At 40.8% G+C, this 22727-nt stretch overlaps 1 protein-coding gene across 1 annotated transcript; it reads left to right on the plus strand.

The window, feature by feature from the left end:
- Positions 1–787: 787 nt before the first annotated feature.
- On the plus strand, positions 788–21916 carry NXPE3 (neurexophilin and PC-esterase domain family member 3). Its single transcript, XM_085072570.1, has 7 exons — positions 788–876; positions 1894–1943; positions 3877–4089; positions 11033–11793; positions 13442–13515; positions 16524–16730; positions 17626–21916. The coding sequence occupies exons 3-7, from the start codon at positions 3997–3999 to the stop codon at positions 18174–18176; spliced, it is 1686 nt and encodes a 561-aa protein (XP_084928696.1). The 5' UTR covers positions 788–876; positions 1894–1943; positions 3877–3996; the 3' UTR covers positions 18177–21916.
- Positions 21917–22727: the final 811 nt, after the last annotated feature.

Here is a 22727-nt window from a genome sequence, read left to right on the forward strand (position 1 = left end):
GCTAAAATATTGTGTTTACTGGAATATTCCAGCTGCTCTGTCTTGTTTCGGGCTTTAAGCAACCCACATACTCCCTACTAAAAATAAGCTCAAGCCCTTAACCTTTACTTATACAAAGAGCTGTTGGCATGTGAGTGTTCTGGCATTGCCAAACTCATGCAGTGTTTATGAAGCTAATTGCAGATGTCATGCAGATTGGAAGTGCCACCCGGCTCTGGTGCAGGGTGCAAAGCTCAACACGGGCTGCGTGCATGTCCTCATCGAGAGCATCTTGAAGTCCTGCCTTCTCTGCAGGTGCCTTTGCCCAGTTGTGCTGTGCTGGGCTGTGTGTGTTTCCCCCGCTCAGCCGCTGCACCTGCTCTGTGGCCAGGCTCTCCTTCCCCAACCTTCTCCCTGTCCCAGACGGCTCCTCTCCAGCTCCCTGCTCCGATCGCCTTCAGGCTCCACAGCGTTTGAGCGACGCTGGTTCGTGTCAGAGCCTTCTCTCTTGGCCGGGGCTGCGGCTGGGGACCATGGCAATGCCATCCAGGCCACAGTTCCCGGCGCCGCGCCACCCTCCCCACATCCTGCTTTCTTTGGCTTCACCTGCGGTGGCTTAAAAATCACAGGGCCAGTGGCATTGTTTCTGTCGGGTTTTGTGCCTGTTTGTTTTCCTTTCGCTGCCCCTTCCCGGCGCAGAAGATGCGGCAGCAGCCGCGGGGCCAGAGCCGGTAGCGGGGCGGGGCGGGGCGGGGCGGGGCGGGAGGTGGCGCGGCGGCCGCCGCTGTGCCGGGGGCGGGGAGGAGGGAGGGGCGGCGGGAGCCGGGCATTTACAGCGAGCGCCTCCGGGCCGGGGGCGAGGCCGCCGCCTGGCCCGGGGGAGCGGCGGGGGCTGCGGTGAGGGGGCGCGGGCGGCGCGGCCTGCGCGGCCGGGCTGGGGCGGCGGCGGGGCCGGGGCCGCTGAGGGAGGCCCGGGGCGGGAGGCGGGTGAGGGGTCCCGGGGTCGGCGGGTGCCCCGCTCGGATCCCCCGTCCCCGCGGCAGGGCCCGGCCGCCCGCGGGGCCGCGCTGCTCGCGTTTCAGCGCGGCGGCGGCTGAGGGAGCTTCCTGCCGGTCCGGGGCCGCCTGGTGCCGCTCCCCGGGGATGCTGGGGCTGCCTGGTGCCGCTCCCCGGGGATGCCCAGCCGCGGCACCCTAACGAGTCCCTTTGAGGCAATAAACACGGCTGTGGGTTTGCACTGCCCGCAGCAGTGCTTCCCGCCCGCTGCCCCTGTCCCTGGCTCTCCTGGGTGCGTGTCGCTGTCTGTGGGGAGCGAGAGCTGCCGTGCTCCCCGGGCGGAATCCCCGAAAAGCAGCAGCAAAGCTGATCTTCCGTGCTGGCAGCCACGGGAGCATCCAGCCTGGAGCCCCTGTGCCCCAGTGACATGGTTTGGGCAGCTCCAGAGGTAGCGGCTCCTCTGCCTTTGCGATTTGCATGACAAAATCGGAGCGGTTGCACTCCTAGTTGCGCTTGTAACGCTGCTGGGTTAGAGAGCTGTGAAAAAACCCAAAATTACAATCCTCTAATGAAGCACAAGGCATAATTTAATGACGTGTTCGTAAAAATGTCATTAAAACGGTTTTTGTTCTTAACCTTGGGTAAGATGGGGCTTGTGATATCATGGAACAAAGATGAGAGAAGTAATACCAATAAATAGCAGAAAATTCAATGGCATAGGATTGAAGTTTAAAAGAATAACATACTTGAACAAAATCCCTGGATTATTGTAGAAACAAAAGTAATTTTACAGGTAAAAAGTCGTAATTGCCATTTTATTTTGTGCCACTGTAAGCAAACCACCAATGTATGAATTTTATTCACAAATATTCGTGTGTGTTTCTATAGATTTATTTTTTTTAATGTATTGTTTCCAAGGGTATCTGGCCTTTTGTGTGGATGGCTTCCGAGAACATTTCAGGAGTAGGGTAAGAACCTAAGGCTTTTTGGTGTACTTACAGGCTTCCCTTGTACAAAAAACGAATGGGATTGACTGTTCAGGGTGATGAAACTGGCAGTATGTTAAGCCTTTAGCGTAAAGAAAGCTCTAAAACTGTACAATTGAATGTTTTAGGGCAAGTGACATTTACAGAAATATGGAAAATTTTGAATAAAAATACCTTTGTGGCCTTTTTAGGTAGCTGAAATTACGTTCTATTAATTTCAGTGTCTTGTGCTTTTCAGTGATTTGCAAAGAATTCTCAGCAATACAATTGAAAATTCTCTTTTTATTTAATGTATTTGTTTCTGTTCTTCCAATGGACATGTGTGTCCTTAAATTTATGTATTTAGGTATATTTATTATCAGTCATTGTTAACAACTGAAGTTGCTATTTCCTGCAAATCTAATACTGTGTTAGTGCAGAACTGTTCCAAAAAGGCTGCATTTTTGTGGCATTTTAATACTTTCACTTTAATGGATGTCTTGCTCTTTCAATGTTTGTTCATTGGTCAGAAATATAATCTCTGTAATTCTCAGCAAAGCATTTGAAGTTATAATCCCCTATAATCCTTGTAAAGCAATTTGATGTGTGGTCTATTTTGAGGTTGTCCTGGTTATACCAGTAATATATTTCAGTTTTCTAGCCCATGTTCATTTGATAAATAATTTAATTAGTTAATGCTGATATTTAATATGTTTCATTTAAATTTGCATAGCATTTTTCATGTAGTCTTAACAGTATATGTGCTATGGACTTATCTTAATAGTATAAATTCTCAGTTATACTATTTATCAAAGGTTATACAAAGTTTATATAATCATTTGATTATGTTGTTGCACTTGGTGGATGGTTGTATGAGTAATGCTGCTTTGAGAATATTAGGTTTGGAGAGATTGGTGTCTTTTGACTGTCTCTCTTTGCCATCTGTTTTCTGTTTCCAAGTTTAGAGCTTCTGCAAGAACAGTACCCTTTTTGCTTGCAAAATGTCTGCATCAAAATTGTCCTCCTCAGAAAGAAAGGAAGGTTTAAGAGTCATACTGAGCAAATATTAAGCTGTGAGAACTTTATCAATGACTGTTAAGTCTGTGATTTTATGGCCGATCAGCTATCAAGCAATGTTAAAGGAACAAGATTTTATGAAACTTAAAGTTTATGGAAGACTATACTATTATTAGATTAGAAAAAAAAAACAAACAAAAAACAGAAACACCAAAACCCAACACATCATGTTCTTCCCAGAAGTTAATTTTTTTTATTTTTAGAGCTGTATATGAGTCTGTGAGATAAAAAGAAGGATAAAAAATCAAAACAGGGAAAATAAAATGTAATGTTATAGGTTATGTGTGAAGTTAAATTTTAGTGCTTTTAACTTGGATATCTCGTCTTTAATGCTACAGTTGGTTTTTTTTCCCCTCTTCCCCAGCAGAAAACTGGAGGAAGTATCTTTTACTTTGCTTATCCAAACTTGTTTCAGACCTTAGTCTTTCATAACAGCTTACTGGAATGCGTAAACAGGAGAGGTCTACACCCACAGGTTTCTGCTATAAGTCTCATTCTTGTGATGTTTGGAATGTGGTGGTGTGGCCTAACAGATAACTAGGGTGGTGGTTATTTGTTTTGGGATTTTTGACTGCCAGAATGAAATCTTGAACTCTTCTTTTGTCTTTACTTTTGTAGCAACTATGGTTGAGACCAGCTTTATGATAAGGGTTTGCTTTGACACGTCCAAGAAAATTACATAACGTAATAGATAATGCTGTCCATATTAGTTCCACAAAAAGAAGCTGTTTTGACAGTTCTATTGTACTGGTTACTGCCCTGCAAAGTTCCACCATTTGTATGCTTTCAGTGTAAAACTTGACTTCAGTTCTACTAACATTTTGGGGACTTAATACAGTTTTTGTAAATGCACTTGCAGGAATGAAGTGGAAATCAACTGAATTCTCTCGTGCTCTGCTGAGACGAAATGACATTCATGTTTGTGGTGAATGGAAGTCATGGCAGCATCTAACATGGGAGGGAAAGACACGAATGGACCATGTGGCGTGACTCGTTCAGACTGCAGCTCTTCTGCCTGCTTATGGCAGTCCTGGCTGTTGTGGTGCTGGTCCATAATTTTTTTCAGTTAGAGGTAAGTAGAGCTTGTTTATTCTCTAAGATGGCTTGAGCAACATTATTTGGTTTTGAGTGTAAGGTCAGAATTGTGTTTGAGTGACAGCATTCAGCTATAAATTGGAATCACAGAAAAATCATATTGGAAGGGATGTCTGGAGGCATTTAATTCAACACCCTCCTGTAAGGGCTGGCGTCAGAGTTAGCTTGGATTGCAAGAGGCCATTTTGACTTTTTACAGTTTCCAAGGTCACTCAGATTTCACAACCTACCTAGGCAGCCTGTTGCAGTGCCACACATTAGAGGGAAGAATGTTTGTCATTAGAGGGAAGAATGTTTGTGCAATGGGAAGTTGCCTCTTATCCTGTTAGTGTGCACTTTAGTTCCTCTGTAGCTCCCCTGTAGGTAGTGAAAGACTGCAGTTAGATCCCCTTTTGGTCTTCTGCAACTTAAAAAAAAAGGTTTGATTCCCTTTGTGTCACTCCAATTCCCTAATCATCTCAGCGGCTCTTAGCTGGTGTCTCCAGTTTTACTCTGTCATGGGGTATCCAAAAACCAGACACAATGTTCTGGTTATGACTTCACCATGGTCAAGTGGAGGAGAACTATAACTGCTCAATCAGCTGGTTAGGATCTTGTTAGTTCCTTGCCGCAATGCTGTTCTGCTGACACATGGTGAGAATCCCTGTGTCTTTTTCTGCAGAGCTGTTGGCTGGCTTGTTCATCTCCAGCCTGTACTGATGCAATTTTAATTTGCCTTTCCATCATTCCCTCTGCTGTGTCTGACTTGGATATTTCTTCATTTTACTTATCACTTTAGTGCAGAGGTGCTTTGAAACTGCTTAGTCAGTGACCCCAGATTCAAGTCAAGGCGGATAAGGATCTGTCTGAGGGAGCCCTGCAGGCTGACCCTGCCCATTGGCTGCCTGCCTGGCCAGGCATTCCAGTGCTGCATTTGGTGCTGCATTTGTAACACTTAGCCCAACACCTCGTTGAATTATAGCTATCCCTTGTACATGTGAGCCAATCAGTAATTGCTTTATGCTTCTACATTGTGTATATGCTGCTTGCAGAATCTTCCTTCCTCCTGGCTAGTGATGCCCAAATGAAATTATCTGAAACAGGGGCTGTAAAACCCCGTCACCCCACAAAAAATACAGTTGAATTGGAAGAGGATGATGTAAGGGTAAGGAAGATGCTTGAAAAGTCTAAAATCACAAATGACTCAGGATCAATAACTGAAGAATGAGTGTTTGTTACCTACTCCAGTACTAGTGGGCACATTAAATAAAAACTGCAGATGCTGATTTTAAAGGAAGCAGGGATTTTTTTTTTCTTTATGGATTGCAGCAAAGCTGCAGAAATCCTTGTAGCAAGACTGTAGTTACTAAATATATTGTAAACAATCATATATTCAAACAATCTGGATGAATGCACAAAAGAGAAATCCATTAGAGGCTACTAGATCTTAAAGATGTCTACCCTAATGTTTAAGAAGTCTAAACCATAGAGTATGTTAAGTCTACAGGAGGAAATAGTACAACATGTTTGGTTTGTTTTCTCTTGCCACATACCTGCTTTGGAAACTCTTCGCAATCGAAATACTGTGTTTGCTTGACTTTTGGTTCAAGTTAGCATGATACATTTTGTGTTGCATAGGAGGTAGCTTTTGTTTTCTACTTCTGTGGTTTTATTCTGTTTTGATTTTTGACCTAGGATATTGCCTGAGGAGTGTTGATATTTAGAATCTTAAACTATTTTATTTCTATTTTAAAATGTTTCTTAGAGAAAAGGGCTCTTGGCAGTTCTTCAAGAGTGAAATGGAAAATGCAGGTTGGATGTTCACTCTGTGCTTTTTCTTGTCACTGTCCATGATAAGTGGCTCTGTGGCTTTGTTGCCCTTTACATATCTGCTGTTCTAAACTCATTTGAGTATTGTCTTGCTGGTAAATCCTTACACTACAACATGTAACTCTAACCCCTTCTGTTGTCTTGACTTTTCTGAATGGACCTGCTCTGGTTTTTGTCTCAGCGCAGTTTTCCAGGCAGTCCAGTATAGGCCTTTGTGCTGATTCTTCTCAGTCAGAGATCAAAGCCAGAAAAAGTTTATAAAGCTTTCACAGAATATCTGTAACCAAATCTGTTCAGGCTCTGGAAGGAGAGCTTATTTTTGGTTACTGTTGAAAATGTGTTTGTAACGGCATTGGACATACTTCTCATCCCCAAATCGTCCAACTTAGCTGGCTAAAGCTCAAGATCTAAGGCAATTGTTAGTTATGCCACTATCTAGTCTCCCTTCTTTTTCTTCTTAGAATTGTATAGTTTTTCATGTTGAAATGTCCCTTCTTAATTTCTTAAGCTACTAATGGTACTCTCTCAGTGGTTCTACCCATGCCAGGATTTTCCTTTCTTTACCTTGTGTTTAAAAAAAAACCAACTAACCAACCAACCAACCAACCAACTAAGCTGTCCACAAAGCATTTGATAGTTAGTTTATTATTTACTTTGCTTTTTAGTGTGGAATAACTACTCTCTTGAGGTCACATAGTTGATCACATAGTACCAGAAGAAATGTGGTTTTATTTCATTATAATTTTTTTCTGTGAACATAGCCAGACAGATAAAATGTACAGTAATTTTTTGTGTAGTATCAGGATGTTGCCCAGACATCGTGCCTTCAGGATGCAGGAAAGTTTGTATTAGTGGCCTTTAGAGTGACAAAATCACTTCAGGATTGATTGTGAGCATGCTTTTATTTAAAAGCATCTAGAAGGGAGAGTGTATGGGGAGAAGGGAAGTTTCTTGCCTGGATGGTGTATGAAATCAGACAGCTGAAACCGAATGAAAGAACTGTGTAACAAAGTTTTTAATTCTTGCTGCTCAATTGCAGGTGCCTACAAAAGATAACTTTATCTTATTCTGATTATTTCTGGAGCATTCGTCTGTCCAGTGATGGCTTTTTAGGATTGGCTTTGACACTTAGAGTAGTTTAGCAGCACTGAGTGGCTTAGTGCAAACCTAGGAAGGTTTGCAGCACCTGTTCAGAATGTACCAGGCCAAGGCAGGAATTAACAGCTGATGGAAGATACTGGGCTTTGAGTTGGAGTTCCACCTTCTCAGCAGCAGTGGAATTACTCAACATTTTCATCAGCCACCTACATTGTGGTGTTTAACTGAGGACAGGTGTTCATTGCAGATCTACCCAAGTACTCTGTGACCTTTCTAGAATATCTTTGAGAGCATTATTGCTTGGGTTGATCTATATGTTGTATCTAATTTTTGCTTAGTTGGCAGTGCGAATGTCAAAAGCTGAGGACTTGAGCTGAGACTTAAATTAGTTGTCATAAAAATACAGCTTCCTTTTTCCCTTTTTGTGACGCCTCTTATGCAGGAACCACTAGTGGATTTATTTGTGCTTAACTGAAACATAATCTTTTCTGTCCTGCCTGTGTTACTTGGCAGATATCCATTAAATTACTTTGTGGTCACATTTGCGTTCTGGTTAGCTTCAAAATGCAGTAAATAAAAAAAAAAAAGGAAGAAACCTAACAAAGAAAAAAAAATCAAACAAACTCCTCCCACTGAAACAAAAATCTCTCAAACCCAACAAACAAAGCCCCTTGGAAATTGCACTTAAAATCCATGACACCTTGAATGGAGTATACTGATACAAGCAAAGCAGGTGTTATCCAACATGGAGCCTGTAATGAGCACTAAAAGAATCTGTGTCATAAAAGGAAGAGCACTCTTGAGAAATCCTCTTTATCTGCTTTTCATAAAGGAATTTTATTTAGTTTTGGCTACTACCTACAGTAGAAAGCCCCCCGTTCTGCACAGTCTCAGTATGACAACACAGCAGAGCTAGAGAAATTTGGAAATGCCAAGAGGGAGTAGGAAAAATGGAGTGGGGACAAACTAAGCTAATTATTTGCCTCGTGGCAGGCCTTGTGTATCCAGAGGGGCAGGAGAACTTAAGCACTTGTTTGGAGCTGAGCCTGGGAAACACTTAAGAAAGGAAGGTGGTTTGGAAAGCTTTTCTGTTCCAGTCAAGGATCTTTGGTATATTAATTGCCACTGAAGCTTTTTCTGCCTTTACTGGCAAAGGGAATCTCTGCAATATTTTCTGCTGTGAATAGCAGCATAAGCATGGTGTAACTTATTTTCACACATAAACTTATAATTCTGTAACAATACATGCTCCTGGTTGGGCTTGAGAGAGGGCTGTAAGGATGAACAAAGATGTTGGAGAAAGAATGGTCCTTCAGGATACCTTTTACCTTCATGGAGCTTCCCCTTCAGGCCCTCTGAAGACAGACTGAGGAAATATTTGTGATGTGATCTATTCTGCATAGTGGGTCATAAGCTGGAGATGTTGAAGTGACAGTGCTTGTCCTTGCTCTCAACTGCATACAAGTGAAGAGCTTTGGCCTTGTGCTTTGCTAAAAGTCTGTGCAGGTAGACTGATTTGGAGACACTGAACTATTTTCTGAGTGAGTTTGTTGGCTTGGTGTTCTCTGTGCCCTTTCCCACGGAAAAATATAGCTATGCCCCTGGAAAGACTTTAAAAAGCCTAGCTAGGCCAGAAATGGCATCTTCTACTTTTCTGACTGAAAGACTGGGTTAAAGACCCTGAGGAAATTTATAGAAGATTAAAAAATAGGGATACATCAGTTTTTAAGCTGTCCTAGATAGTGCCACAGATAGCCATCTCTTCTTGATTTGAAAGGATTTGTTTTTCCCATGTCCCCCAACCCAAAGTACCAGCCATTGAAGAACCACTGAAATACAGAAACTTTCTCTTGGGAGTTTACACTGAAAGCAACAATTAATCATACATACATATTCTCCCTTTCCACCCCTCTTTAGGAAAATGCTTAAATATTTTTGCTGAGACATTGCTACCAGCTTATTGAATGCATCAAAATATATAGCTAACTTCTAAAAATATTTCCATGCAGTATTTTCTGTGTTATATATATATACGCATGAGCAAGTGAAGGGAAGAAGTTGTGAAGGTATCCAAAAATAGAAACTTGGCTTAATTCAAGAATGCATGTAGGCAAGATTTAAAGTAGAACTGTGCCTGAGATTCACTCTCAGCTTTGGCTGAAATTTACTGTACTAATGTGCTGGTTTTGCTTGTAAAAGTAATGTACAGTTTGTAAAAGTAACGTGCAGCATACATCTGCAGCTTTGCTTGCTGTGATGGAAAACAAAAATAATTATGAATTATTTCAGATGGCCTTCAGGGGAAGTTGATTAAATTCTGGGTGGGAATATAAAACAGAAGCAAAAGCTTCTATTGTGATGTTAACATCTGGTGTATAGATGGGTATGTGTCGATTTACATTCTAGAGTTACAATGTAGCAATTTACAATTTCAGGTTTTGTAGTTAACTTGGATATCAAACAAAGAGGATTTTGTGTATCCATCCTACATCCTAATGAGCTCATCCTCTTACTCTTAAGCTGATTAAACTGAACTTATGTTAGAGACTTCAAAAGCCTATGTGTTTCTATGGCTTGTTAGGTTTACCTTTCTTCTAAAAAAAGTCTGTTGACTCTCAGTGTGGTTGAAATCATTTAATACACTGGTGATATTTCCATGGACTAAGAAAGGTTTATAACAATGAAAAAGGCTTCATATGAGTGCTGTGACTTTTAGTACATTACTGAGCAGTTAGTGATGGAGGATGTAAATGGGAAACACTGGGGTATTGGTTAAGTACAGTATTTGAAAAGATTTCAAATAATGTAGTTTGAATTTTTAGCAGTCTTTCAAATCGAAACTAGCATATCATCTGATGCTATGTGAATGGTACACTGTATAATTTTAATCTGTGCTTGAAAAATTATTTTCCTTTTTTATGAAATAGAAGTATGGATAAGTTCTACTATATATACACCTGATAATTAATTGCTCATTAACTGCTGATTTTGTGTATATTTGAAGAGTATGTTTGGATTTGCTGATTAGAAGTCTCATGGATAGCTCTGGAGTCTTAGACTGTGCTATTTTTAAAATTTTCCTAATGCAAACCTGCAAAATTATGTGATGTCATAAAGAAGATGGTATCTGCAGTCATTTGCATGAAAATACAGTTTTGGACACTGATGTCAAGTCACAGCAGAATGCCCCTCTCCTAGTCTAGCATTGTATTTAGCTATTTTGATTTTTAAACACTTGTGTAGAGTAGGGGATGCTTTACTTGCTGTTTCATTTGGTGCTAGAAGCAGCTGTATATAGATTTTAAAATCTTATAAATAAACAAACAGGTTTTTGCCTGTTTAGTTGTAGCTTGTCCTACACTGTTCTACTTGCCAACCAGCTGAGGAATTCATTGTCCCAGAAGGATGTGTGCTTTTGTTCTTTTATTTCTTTCAATCTGCACATTACAGGGAAACACACATTTCAGATAATTAGCTAAGAAGAGATGTGAGTGTGACCAGATAAATGACTGCAGCTGCTACATGCAGCAGACTTCTCTAGAAGGCATGTGCAGGGGGTGCATCAGCTTCATCTGCTTCTTGCATCTCAAAGAAACCCTATTTCCTAGCATTACATTGGGCAGCTATTAGACCTCATGGTGCTCCAAGACTAAAATACTGCTGCAGAAGAAAACAAAACATCAGCTATAATTTACAACTTATTCATCCAACCTTTTTTTCACATTGCTGATACTTAGAGAATATACTGGTAGCTGAAATACTGCCATAATTGGATGTGACCTATTTAAAAGCTTGTTTGCCAAGCAGGGTAACCACAGGTTGCCCACCTGTTTCCTTAGAAATCCCATGGTCAAAGCAGTAGATTTGAGTCTTTGAGTGAAGTTGTTTCATTTGGTCAGCTTCAAAGCTCTCTAATGCAAAGCCCAGTTTTTGGGATCATTTCCTGACAAAGCATCCATTATTCATGGTGTTTCCTTTCATAGCACAGCTTCAGGTAATCTTTTTCTCCCCAGCACCTGGATGATGACACAGTTTCAGGATCAAATTGGATAACAGAAAACAATGTCCAGCATTCTCTGTCCCAGACAACCAAAACTACCAGGAAGCCTTACTGTGGGTACACGCAGCAGACCTTGTCCAAGAGGGAACAAGCGGAGCAGGAGTCATTGCTTGCTGCAATCCAGTGGCCAAAGCCCCCTGATGGCAAAATCACCTTTGCACAAAGCACTGATCCCACGCAGAGTGACTTTGTCATTGTGAAACCCAGCAGGTTCTTCAAGGTGGGTGATCAGTTAGAGGTACTTGTTCGTATGAAGGATTTCCAAGGAAAACCCAAGCAGTATGGTGGAGACTATTTACAAGCACGAATTCACTCTCCTGTGCTGAAAGCTGGAGCAGCAGGAAGGATTGTAGATTGCCAGAATGGCCTTTACAAAGTCTTCTTTACCTTGCTTTGGCCAGGAGAGGTCAAAGTTTCTGTGTCACTTGTCCACCCGAGTGAAGCAATCCAAGTCCTGCTGCGTTTACGAGAAGAAAGGCCAGACAGAGTCTATTTCAAAAGTTCCTTCAAGTCTGGGAGGTATTCAGAAACTACTGAGTGCAACGTTTGCCTGCCTGGAGGTCTCCCAGTCTGTAACTTCACAGATCTCTACACGGGTGAGCCATGGTTCTGTTACAAGCCTCGAAAACTGTCCTGTGCCAGCCGAATCAGCCATGCCAAAGGTGGATATCTGAAAGGTCTTCTGACACAAGAGGAAAGCCTCTTTTTCCAAAGGTTTGTATTTTGTTGAATTTATGTAGGCTCAGTCAAGTTGTTTTGTTTGGGGTTTTTTATATGAACTTTAGCCTATTGGTTAAATTTGACACATTGCCTTAGAGGAGGAACGTATCTGCAGGACTAGGTGTCTGATGTTAGTTGCTGAGTAGTCTGTTCCCCTCCATTCAGCTGTGCAAGAATCTTAGACAGCAATCTTAAAGAAGCTTAGCATGTAGATCTCTTTCTGTGCTTTGAATTCAACCCTGCTGAATATCACAAGAGCATGCTGTCTAAATCTGGTGGCAGTTCGGGGGACTGTAGTTCTGGGGGACTGTATTTTCTGTTTCCATACCTATACTTGCAATATCAATAACAATGCTTTGAGAGGTATTTTTGGTCAAATCTAAACTACCTAAAAAAAGTCCAGGTTTTAGGCTTGTTGTTACAGAAATTACCAATTGCTTTTGTCTTCATCAAGTAATCTTAAATGTAATGCAATGTGTTCCTTGTTGCTCAATATGACTTTCAATTCTTAGAAGTTTTAAGTCAGTCGTAAAGAAAACACCTGGTAGAACAAATTGCTGAGCAATACCCATGCAAGTGGAAATGGTCTGTGCATGTTATTTCAAATGTCAGACTAAATTAGTTTCATAGTCATATTTTATTTGTGCTTTCAGCATTTAAAAAAACCGCAAACCATCTCTTAGTCCCTGGGTAGGTGTGACAAAACTGCTTCTGTATGAAATTACACAGCTGAATTTAGATAAAGTTAGTTACTGTGCAGTGTCAGAGTTGTAGTTGTAGGCTACAGCCTTGCTCTCCAGCAGAGATGTTGAAGGAAAGTCTTGGCAATATGTTCACTTGAGGCCTAAACTGGGAGAGATTTTAGAGTAGCAGCTCCAAATAGTTTAATTAAGAAAGTATGTGTGCATGTTCAAAACCAAGACCAGAAATAAAAACTAAGCATCAGTGCATTTTTTTCTTTTTTGCTCTTCTTTATCAAGTTTGTAAGTGGGTCTTTTGACTTTCTGTGCCTCTGACAGTTCACTTGTAAAATATAGCCCACACAATTTATTGGTGATGTTTCCATATGGGAATGGGAAAGGTCTTTTTCTTGGTTTTGTTTTGTTTTTTTGTTTCATTCAGCTCTGAGATCCTTGACCGAAGTGGCTTATAGAAATTCCAAATAATTTATTTCTTAAATGGAGAAAAAAAAGTAGACAAGGATTCCCTTCAAAACAGTGGCAAAAGACAGAACAAGAGCTTAGTATTAATCAGCTGGGAGATGCTGCTGCAGCCACATGCCCTTGCAGTGGTTTGTCCCCACATGTTCTGCAAGCTGGAAGCATCTTTGTGGTAAATCCCTGACAGCTTCTTGCAGGCCTCTGACAGCTTGACTGCTTTATTGAGATTTGTGTCAGTGCAAGTGTGCACAAGATCTGTGTCAGTGCCATGAAACTTTGAATTTGGATTCAGAGTAGTAATGGTGGTCTTGAGGAAGTTAATGTGGAATGAATTCAGCTATAGGAAGTAGGGTAAACTTCAATAAAAAATTCATAGTACTGTGTGCTTATTTGAAGTGGATTAAGAAAAAAATGAGATTAATATTACCTTCAAATTTTACAGTAAATTTTACAAATACTGCTGTGTTCATTTTTTGTTCAAGTGATGTGAATATCAAAAGGCCGATACTCTCCACTGGACCTGATTCAGTCATTGTAAAGCCCAAGGCATTTACAGGTAAAGTGAACTTCATAAGATTCTTGTTTGTAATTCATAATTAAATTTATAAAAAGAACAACAGACATCAAATAATTCATTTGTTTTCTGGGCATGGCATAAAAATCAATATCAGATTTGCATTGAGACCATAAAGGAAGGCTTTTGGGTGTTAATTGTAATACAAGTCCAGAAATAATGAATTTTTTTTTCTAAAATTACATACATAAATGGGATTTTCTTCAAAAAAAGAAATCAAAAGAAGAAAGAAGTTTGTTCTCTTGCCAGCAATGGTTTTTTTTTTTTCCCCCTAGCATTTACTCACACTGTCTTAGACTAACTGCTTACCAAACTCTCAATCTAATGAAAACAGCTGTGTGGTATTTCTTCATTTCTTTCTTTCTTTCATAAGAAAGTTGTCTAACAGATTTTGATAACTTGTATTCAAGTATTACTGTAATTTGTGTTACCACAGGATGTCAGAACCTACAGTTGTCGACCTGAACCTAATTGTTCTGTGCCCTTTCCAAGAACAGAACAAAGACAGTCTATGCTAAAATAAACATAGAGGTTTTATCTCATTCATATCCATATGCAAGCTTTTTATGCTTCTAAAAAGTCTGCCTAAAATGTGATACACAGAGAATTATTTCTTAAATGAAAACGTCTCTTTTTTTTTCATATTGTTTTAGGAGACTTTTAAGGTAGAGATACTGATCTGAGCAATAAGTCTGAACAGAAAGCAACTTGGAGCATTTCTTGCTTTTAGTTTCACTGTTCACTAAAAAAATACAGTTCTACTACTAGGCTAGCCGCATTTTACCCCCCATCTGTTTTCTTTCTGCAGATCCTTTAGGTGATGGTTTTTTGTTGCTTTTATCTTGTATATTTCCTGACAGAAACTGCAGCAAATTCAAAATTTGATTGTCACCCTTCTTCCAGGAGCTATGAGTGATCAAAGCCTGCCTACATGTCCTGAGGATTAATGCTGGGTTAAAAAGGGTTGATAGGAATAGCACATTTCCTCAGGGAAATTCCTTCTAAATACAGCAGTCTCTGAATAAATAAACTTAACTTATTGGTATAATGCATGTGTGTGTATGGATTTGTTAGGATTGATGGTACACACAAACTCATTGTTCTGCTGTTGTTCTTTTTGTACGTGTTTTTCTGTGGGGTGGTAAATGTAGATTAAGTTTTTTGAAACTTTTTTTTTTTCCTGAAGTACAAGTTTTTGTTTCTATCCTTGGTTTGTGACTTCAGATTGAAGCTCTTTTCTATAAAATCTCAAAGTAAAGACTTTCTGAATTCTGGGCCAAAACTGGTGTGATACTATACACAGACTTGAAATGCTGACTTACTGTGGACAATGCCAAAAAGTTGTTCTAGTACCATTTAAAAGGTAAAAAATGGAAATGCTTTTACATCAAAACTTAGAATCAAACTCAAACTGAGAATTCACATTATGAATTAGTCTTTAACTGCATGACCATGTGAGAGCTTTTTTTTCCCCCCCTTTCTCTGTGGGATTCCTGTTTATAAATATTGGATGAGTCCACATTATTAGTTGGGCTTTTTCTCTTCCTTCATTGTCCCTGCTGTCAGATTTAAAGAATCATCTGGAGATAAAATTTTCTAATGGCTTTTTTCTATGGTAATTGTGATTATTTGTGTTACACAAACATAACAGTAGTTTGCTTTTTACAGTGTGCCTGTGAGGTCTAAGGAGATTAACATCCTCTAACCTCTAAGATGAGCATCTACTAATGCAGCATATAGGGGATATTGTATAGAAAAAGAGCAATTAAAAATGGAATTAGGAATTAAAAATTGAATTTTCCTAAAATTATTAGGAAAGATGCTTATGGTTGGCTCTATCTGTGTTATAATGAAGCATGTATCAGAGGATGTTTTTGGGCCATGGAATTCCAGTGCTTGTACTTTTACATAATTAGAACATGGCATGATTTTGGCCATGGCAACGTGTGCTTTATCAAACAGCTGTAAGTTATGCCAGGGCATGGATTGCTCCTAGCAGTCTCCACACCAAGGTGAGTAAAAGTGTTTAAACAGCTGGAAGTATCTGCTCCATGCAGCTGGTGTTTGGCCAGGGAAGATCTCCATGCTTGTTCACAGTATTTGAATACATGAGTGGCAAAGGAGGAACCTGAAACAACCTCACAGCAATTTGACGTACCAATATCACACTGGTTACTTAAAGAAATATGACAATATTTGGCTGATATAACAATGAGATTGCAGCTTCTCTTCCTGTAATCTTCTGTAATCCTGATACCTTTGCTTGCAAGGTATCGCTCAACATCTGCAAGTTAAAAAGGCACCCTATGGAACAAAGCTTCCCTGGTGTGTAGTTTCTCCTCAGGGGACTGCTTGTTCCAGGTAGTAAATGGGGAGGGGGCTAGATAGCAGAGAGAAAGTACAAAATCCGTGGAATTAGAGACTTTCACAATTACCATATTCAAATGGCACATAAAACGTTTTTGGTCATAGCTTTAATTCTGGCGTTTTCTGAGTTTGGAGGCCTTATGGCTCAGACTTCACTCCTCTAGAGTGTCGGAGTATGTGTTATTCCAAAGGAGGAGGTTTTTCGGCGTTTGTTTTGGGTTTTTGGTGGGTTTGCTTGGGGTTTTTTGGACATTTCTTTGAGTGTTCTCAGGGTCGGTGTCCCCGCGGAGCAGCGCTGCCGTGCGCAGGCCGGCCGTTGGGGGGCAGCAGTGCGCTGCGGCTGGAGCGCTGGGACCCGCAGCAGGCTGGGCGAGATGCTCCTCTCGCCTGCCTGCCTCTGCTCCTCTCCACCTGGGCAAACACCCACCGCTGAGCACTTCTAGCTCAGGGTGGAACGTGCCAGATACGTTTCTGTGTCAGCGGCAGAGATACAGTTTAATTTACACCAAGTTTGACTGTAATTGGCCACCCAGTTCTTGTCAGCAGTCACTGACTATGTGTCCATGGAGATTATGGAGGCTGCTTTTGTTGCATGTTAATTTGAAAGGATTTTTCTCTTTCAGACTCAAGCAGTATGGACAGAGCTGAAGATCCCACAGCTTCCCCTTCTGGTTATTATTATGAAGACCAGTGGAGGTCCAGAACACACTGGATCCATAATTTTAACAAATCAGATGATATAACTGAGTGCTTACAAGGAAAAGTAATCCACTTGTTTGGAGACTCTACAATAAGGCAGTGGTTTGAATATCTGACAGCTTTTGTTCCAGGTAATTTTTTTAAATTTGGATTTGTCCTTTAAGACCTTTGCAAGGCTTTATTTCTCACATCTCAGACACAGAGCTGATTTTACTGAGTGACAGTGACAAAACAAAGGAAGAGGAAAGACAAAACCTCATCAGAAGCCCTGGTAGTTAGTCAAATGTTTGAGCACACACTGGAAACATGTAGGCCTTGTGAATGGGGCTACCAGATACCTGCAGAGTTGTCCTTGTAAGAGGATCACTGCTGTGGCTGTGAGTTAAGGTGGCCACCCCGGGAGTCATGGCAGGAAGTCACTTGGGTTGCCTCTGCAAGGCTTTGCAGCATTTCAGTCGCAGGAGAGATTTTGGAATGAAGTAGCAAATGACCTCTATTCCTGTTGGTAGGTTTTGGGGCCCTTTTCCTTATTGAAGTTCAGTAGCAGAATTTCTTAAATATTCTTTAAGTATTCCACTTAAATATTCCTGCCTTCCTCATCCGTTTCCCCTGAAGCACTTCAATTGTGTTGGAATACAGACTTTGAGCCCCCTTAATTCCTACAACTTGAAGTCATCTTTAAATTTAATGGAGTCCTACAGTTACTAGAAGGGTTTTCGTGAACACTGGATTCAGAGGGCAACAATGACTATTCAGAAAATTTCTTTTTTACAAGAGACATGGAAATAGTTGGGGAAACTTGGAAAAGGCATTGACAGCCTTATGAAGTCCAAATGTGGTGTCTTGCAAATTTCAACACCCATAAACTCCACTCTGAAAAATGATGCTCACCTTCTGTTTAGAGTTCTTAGAATTATGTTCAGACTACCTTATCTACTGAAAGTTTTGCCCTGTGGTCCAAGCATCTTATTGATAGTTTGAAGCTCCTGTGCCATCTCTCACTAACGCTTGCTCTTGGGCTTTCAGATCTGGTGGAATTTAACCTGGGCAGTCCCAAGAACGTGGGCCCTTTCATGTCTGTGGACCTGAAGCACAACATCCTGCTCAAGTTCCGCTGCCACGGGCCGCCCATCCGCTTCTCGACGGTGTTCAGCAGCGAGCTGCGCTACATCGCCAACGAGCTCAACGGCATCGTGGGCGGCAGAAACACCGTGGTAGCCATCACCATCTGGTCCCACTTCAGCACCTTCCCCGTGGAGGTGTACATCCGGCGCCTCAGGAACATCCGCAGGGCAGTTATTCAGCTGCTGGACCGCAGCCCCAAGACTGTGATCGTCATCAGAACCGCTAACGTGCAGGAGCTTGGGCCAGAAGTGAGCCTCTTCAACAGTGATTGGTATTCCTTTCAGCTTGATTCTGTCATGAGGAAAATGTTCTCAGGAATTGCTGTGCACTTTGTGGATGCTTGGGAGATGTCTGTGGCTCATTACTTGCCACATAACCTGCACCCTAATGAAATAATTGTTAAAAATCAAATAGATGCATTTTTATCTTATGTGTGCCCTCTGCAAACTTAGCACAAATGGGTATCCTTATGTCTTCTTTTGCTGTAGCCGAAGTTGCTCTTTTGAGCTATGGAATGATGTTGGGTGAAGTAGAGGAACTCTGGGTACTGTATTGTGTGCAGTGTAAGTGGGGTGGCCTTAACTCTGGGTAGTTGTGAAGGGTGGTAAAGAGGAGTTGACTGTTTAGGCCATATCTTCCTGCAAGGCTGATTCCTTCAAGATTATCAGTCATACCTGAGATTATTAGAGAGCACCTTAAATTAAATTGACAGGATTCAAGAAGAAACTATTTGGGTTATTAGCTTTACTACTTGTCTGCACTGTACGCCTAATTTAATCCATATGACACTGATTCTGTTGCCAGGGTCTTGTTGCTCAGAACTGTCTGTGAAACCTGGGAAAGATTTTGGGAATGGTCTTTCTCTCAACATTCCAGAGTTTAAGAGATGTCCCCTCTAGTTGTGTGTCAGAGAAGCACAGTGTCTGTTCTTGTTTCAAAGTCCTAATTAGAAACATGAAGGGAGTTGTACCAAAGTCACTAATAAGGAAGCACAATCACAATATCTGTAGAATTAAGTCATGAAGAATTTGCTGAAATCTAGTAGGACACACTACTTAGGCACCTTTGTTGTTTACAGACAGCTGCTAAATAGTGCAAATAGCCAGTGTTTTACTTTGGTTTCCTGTACTACTGAATTTCTTTTGAGCTGTGATACACTGTCTACTTGTTGATTTACCGGTAATGATATGTGTGTTTTATGACCTCAGTGAAAACAGTCTCAGGCAGTTTCTGCAAGTTCAAGTTGCAGGCTCACCTACTTGAAGCTTAAAGCATTTTTCAATGAAATTTCCCTTTCCTGTGAGCTGAAGCTGTTGTGTTGTGCTCCTGCAAAGCCAGGCTGCCAGCAGTGGCTCTGGTATGTCCTTTGTACACTGCAGCTGGGTGGAGAGGCCAAGTGACCTGAGTGGTGCAGTTTGGCTGTGGTGGTCAAGGCCATGCAATGACATGGGTCTTCAGGGTCTGGCAGTTCTGTCATTTATTCATGAACTTCACTGCTGCAGTATAAAAGGTGGAAAACCCTGCACCCAAAAGCCAAGTGCACCCAGGGTTGCCTTCATACAGCTGCTTGGCACAGACCCAGGTTTGCTGGGGTGACAGCTGGTGGCGCTCCAGCCTCCTGGCCTGGCACTTACTGCTGCTTATTTGATTGAGCCTGTCTACAGTTTTAGCTAGAAGAGCTTTGAAAACAGTTTTGATTAAATTCAACTCCTGAATTAAACAGCAAAAAAGTGTTCCATGCTGTCTCATGTCTGGTCCCACTCAGGCAAGACTCAAGCCAGTCTTCACTGGGAAATGTGTCAAAACAAAGTTGAATCTTTGTGAGCAAACTGAGAAGATTAATAAGGCCAGTTGTCAGGTTGCACAGAATGAAATAATTGAAATGTCTTTATGTTAGAAATGTTTTACCGTTAGTCAGGTTGCTGCTCTCTTAAGGAAGCTTGTGCTCATATTGCCAAGGCCCCTTGAGAGCTGATGCTACCAGCTACAGCAACAGTGTTTCTTGTTGTGTTCATTTTAAAGGGCAACTGAGAAGTGTTTTAAAAACAAATATAAATTATTTTAGCATGTAAAAGGCGTCAGTACCATCCATCCATAAACTTACTAATTTAAAAATGTTTAAAAATGTCTAGAGGAATTGTGTACACTGAAATAGCACCTATTCTTAGCTTTTCAAATCAGAATTAAAGAGGTCCAGTTTGCTGATTCCTACTGACAACTGCCTCACATAGCACCTGCCCATACATTAGCTTTAGGTAACTATTTCTTACTTTAATATGGTAATGGCAAGTTATCCTCTGCTAAAAAGAGGCCACACCAATCCAGGTCTGGGAAAGTAAACTAACATGAATGAAAAATGACCTTTCATCTTTTCCACGTGTGATTTTTTTAAATAGGCACAGACTTCCATCCTGAATAACAACTCTATCCTAATAATGCTAATGGAAATAGGACTTCAGAATTTTACTTTGAAGGAAACTACTTAATTTGTGGACTGACCATTAGGTTTAACTCATAAAGCCATATTGTGTGTGAAAATGTTGTGGCTGCATGTGTCTCCTCTGGGTGTTGTAGTGCTTGCCACTGCTCCTCAACAGCAGCTTTATGTCACTGTCAGCTACCAAGCACAGAGAGAGAAGAAAATATTCTTTTGAATGCTTTGACAGTGAAGGGAAAGAGAACAGGACTGCACTTAGTAAAGGTGTCTAATTGCCTTTTGGTGGAACCCCATGGTTTAGATTCATTAGATTAATTTTTTACTAACAGATTAACTAACTTATCTGTAATGAACTTCAGGGAAATTGTCAGTTGATTTGGAATGAGGGTTAAGATTTCATTTCTTTGGGCTCTGAAATAGACAGCGAGGAGAAATGAAGAAACTGAGGGTTTACCCATGTTTGGGGTCACTGTGCTTTTAGATGTCATTCAGGTGATCTATAACTGATTTTTCCTTTCTATTCTCATCTTCTTACCATTGCACCAGTTGTGTATGTATCGCATATGCAAACATAGAAGCAATAAAATATTTTTAGATAATTTTCTTTAAACTTCTAAATGGATTTTAATAGGAACTTAAGTTAAGAGGTTGAACTTACTTAATGTGAAACAGCACTGGAAAGGAATTTCTCAATGTCTGCTAAGTATCTTCCTTGACATACAAAAAAATAATTCACATGATTTTTCTAAGTTCGTCTTCCTTTTCTGTCCATTTTCTTCATTTGAAAGGAAGAAATTGTATTATTTTTGATATTTTCATTCTTGTATTGAGCATTTCGATTATTAATGTTTCAATACAGATACTTTTTCTTTTTAAATTCTTCAATCAAAATCTAGCTCTCCCAAATTCCAGTGAAAGAAACTACATTTATTGTATTTATTAGAAGATTTCAGAGCAATTTATTTATAAAATAAGTAAACTCCATTTTATAACAATTAGTCTTGCACTGTAATATTTTGAGAATCTTGTTTCTCATGTATATCTTCTTAGGCTGATTTCTTCCTTCTAGAAATTTAGTAAAAATATTAGTTGAATTGTTGATGAGAAGAGGGTATAAAAGGCAAAATTTACCCCTTTTTTCAACTTTTCAGTTGCTTCTAATTTCATCTGCAATGCAGCACTATTTCATGAGATTTAAAACACCATTTTTCATTGTTTTACTTGTTAAAGGTAAGCAATTTAAAATGGGAACTTTACTTACCACAAGTGTCTGTACAAGTTTTTATGTACTACAGGTGACAGTTCCATGTGTACATGACATAAATGAAGTTGACTTCTTGGAAGGGTGGAGGATATTAGGGTTTTGCTTTGGTTTCGTTGCAGAAGTGTGGGCTAAAACATTCTTCCATTCATGACAGTTTAAGTAACAGCAGAAAACATCAGTCACAAATGTGTATTTCATTCATAAAGCACTTACTCCTTAAGTTAGATCATTTCATTTATATTTAGACTGTTTGGAAGGCTCTCACTCTCTGTTGGGAGCAGTGAAGAACTCTATATCTGTATGTTAGAGAAAGAACTTGTTTCAAAGAACTTGTTTTTTCCTAATATATGTATGTTATTGTAATGCTTACAATATGCAGAAGGCTCTACTGTCTTATTTCCTCATGTGATCAGAAAAACAATTTCAATAGCCAAAAAGCTCAAAGAATGAAAATTCCTAATAAAGAGGGCAAATTTACTTGAACTGCTTAATCTGATTTAGTCTCAGTTTATCATTTGCCTTAACTCCACATCCTTTGTATTTGCATAGCTCACAGTAAGTAGTTCCCTTAGTTTTACCTTGACACATAATGAAAGCTTGTATATAATCTAGGCTTCCTCCTCTGAGAGCTTTTGCAGCCTGGCTGACCCACAGGAAATCCTTAAGCCACTTCATTTACAAAAAGCAGGGTGAAGAGCAGAGGAGATGCAGCGTGGTCATTGCTTCTCTATCTTATGAACAGCTTTTACTTAAGTAATGGAAGAAAAATTGAGGAGAGATGTGACCTGTGAGTCAGTTGGAGTGTCCAAGGGCTGTAGGGCATCCTGTGCTAGTGGGCTGTGTGTCCAGTGCCCCATGAGCCCACGGGTTGTGTTTGCAGGGTGAGGGGGAGAGGGAGAGAGGGCCTGGCACAGACTGGGCAGTCTCTGGGATGACCCAAGGGTGGAGGAGTTGGGGGTGCTACTGGCTTGCCTTGGAGTTAGCTTGCAGCCAGGGTTCACAGCTGGGAAAGTAGTAAGCAGGGTGCAGTGCCCTTTGTGCTGATTTCTGACGTATACAGCCAAAAATAGCCTGTTCGACCGTAAAAATCCCTGAATGACAATTTCCTGCAAACTAGGAGAGAGTGCTGAGTCAGTGCTGCCAAGTGTTTGTTCCCTTTTTCTGTTCCCCTCTCACTCTGCTGCAGGGGGCAGGGTAGGGCCAAGGGCCAGGGGTGCAATCTGAGGTGCTGCTCACCCATTCCCCCAAAGCACTGAGCTGGGATCAGACCCCAGCCTGCTCTCACCAGTGCCACCCAAGAGC

Source organism: Lichenostomus cassidix, chromosome 1, assembly GCF_008360975.1.
Source record: "Lichenostomus cassidix isolate B80296 chromosome 1, HeHo_3.0, whole genome shotgun sequence".
NCBI lineage: Eukaryota > Metazoa > Chordata > Aves > Passeriformes > Meliphagidae > Lichenostomus > Lichenostomus cassidix.

What these genes read in the sequence shown, in the direction of transcription:
- NXPE3 (XM_085072570.1), top strand. Translation starts at nt 3,997, where the DNA reads ATGTGGCGTGACTCGTTCAGACTGCAGCTCTTCTGCCTGCTTATGGCA. An exon ending in ATAATTTTTTTCAGTTAGAG is followed by an intron (nt 4,090 to 11,032) that starts GTAAGTAGAGCT and finishes TTTTCTCCCCAG; the next exon opens with CACCTGGATGATGACACAGT. An exon ending in TCTGACAGCTTTTGTTCCAG is followed by an intron (nt 16,731 to 17,625) that starts GTAATTTTTTTA and finishes TTGGGCTTTCAG; the next exon opens with ATCTGGTGGAATTTAACCTG.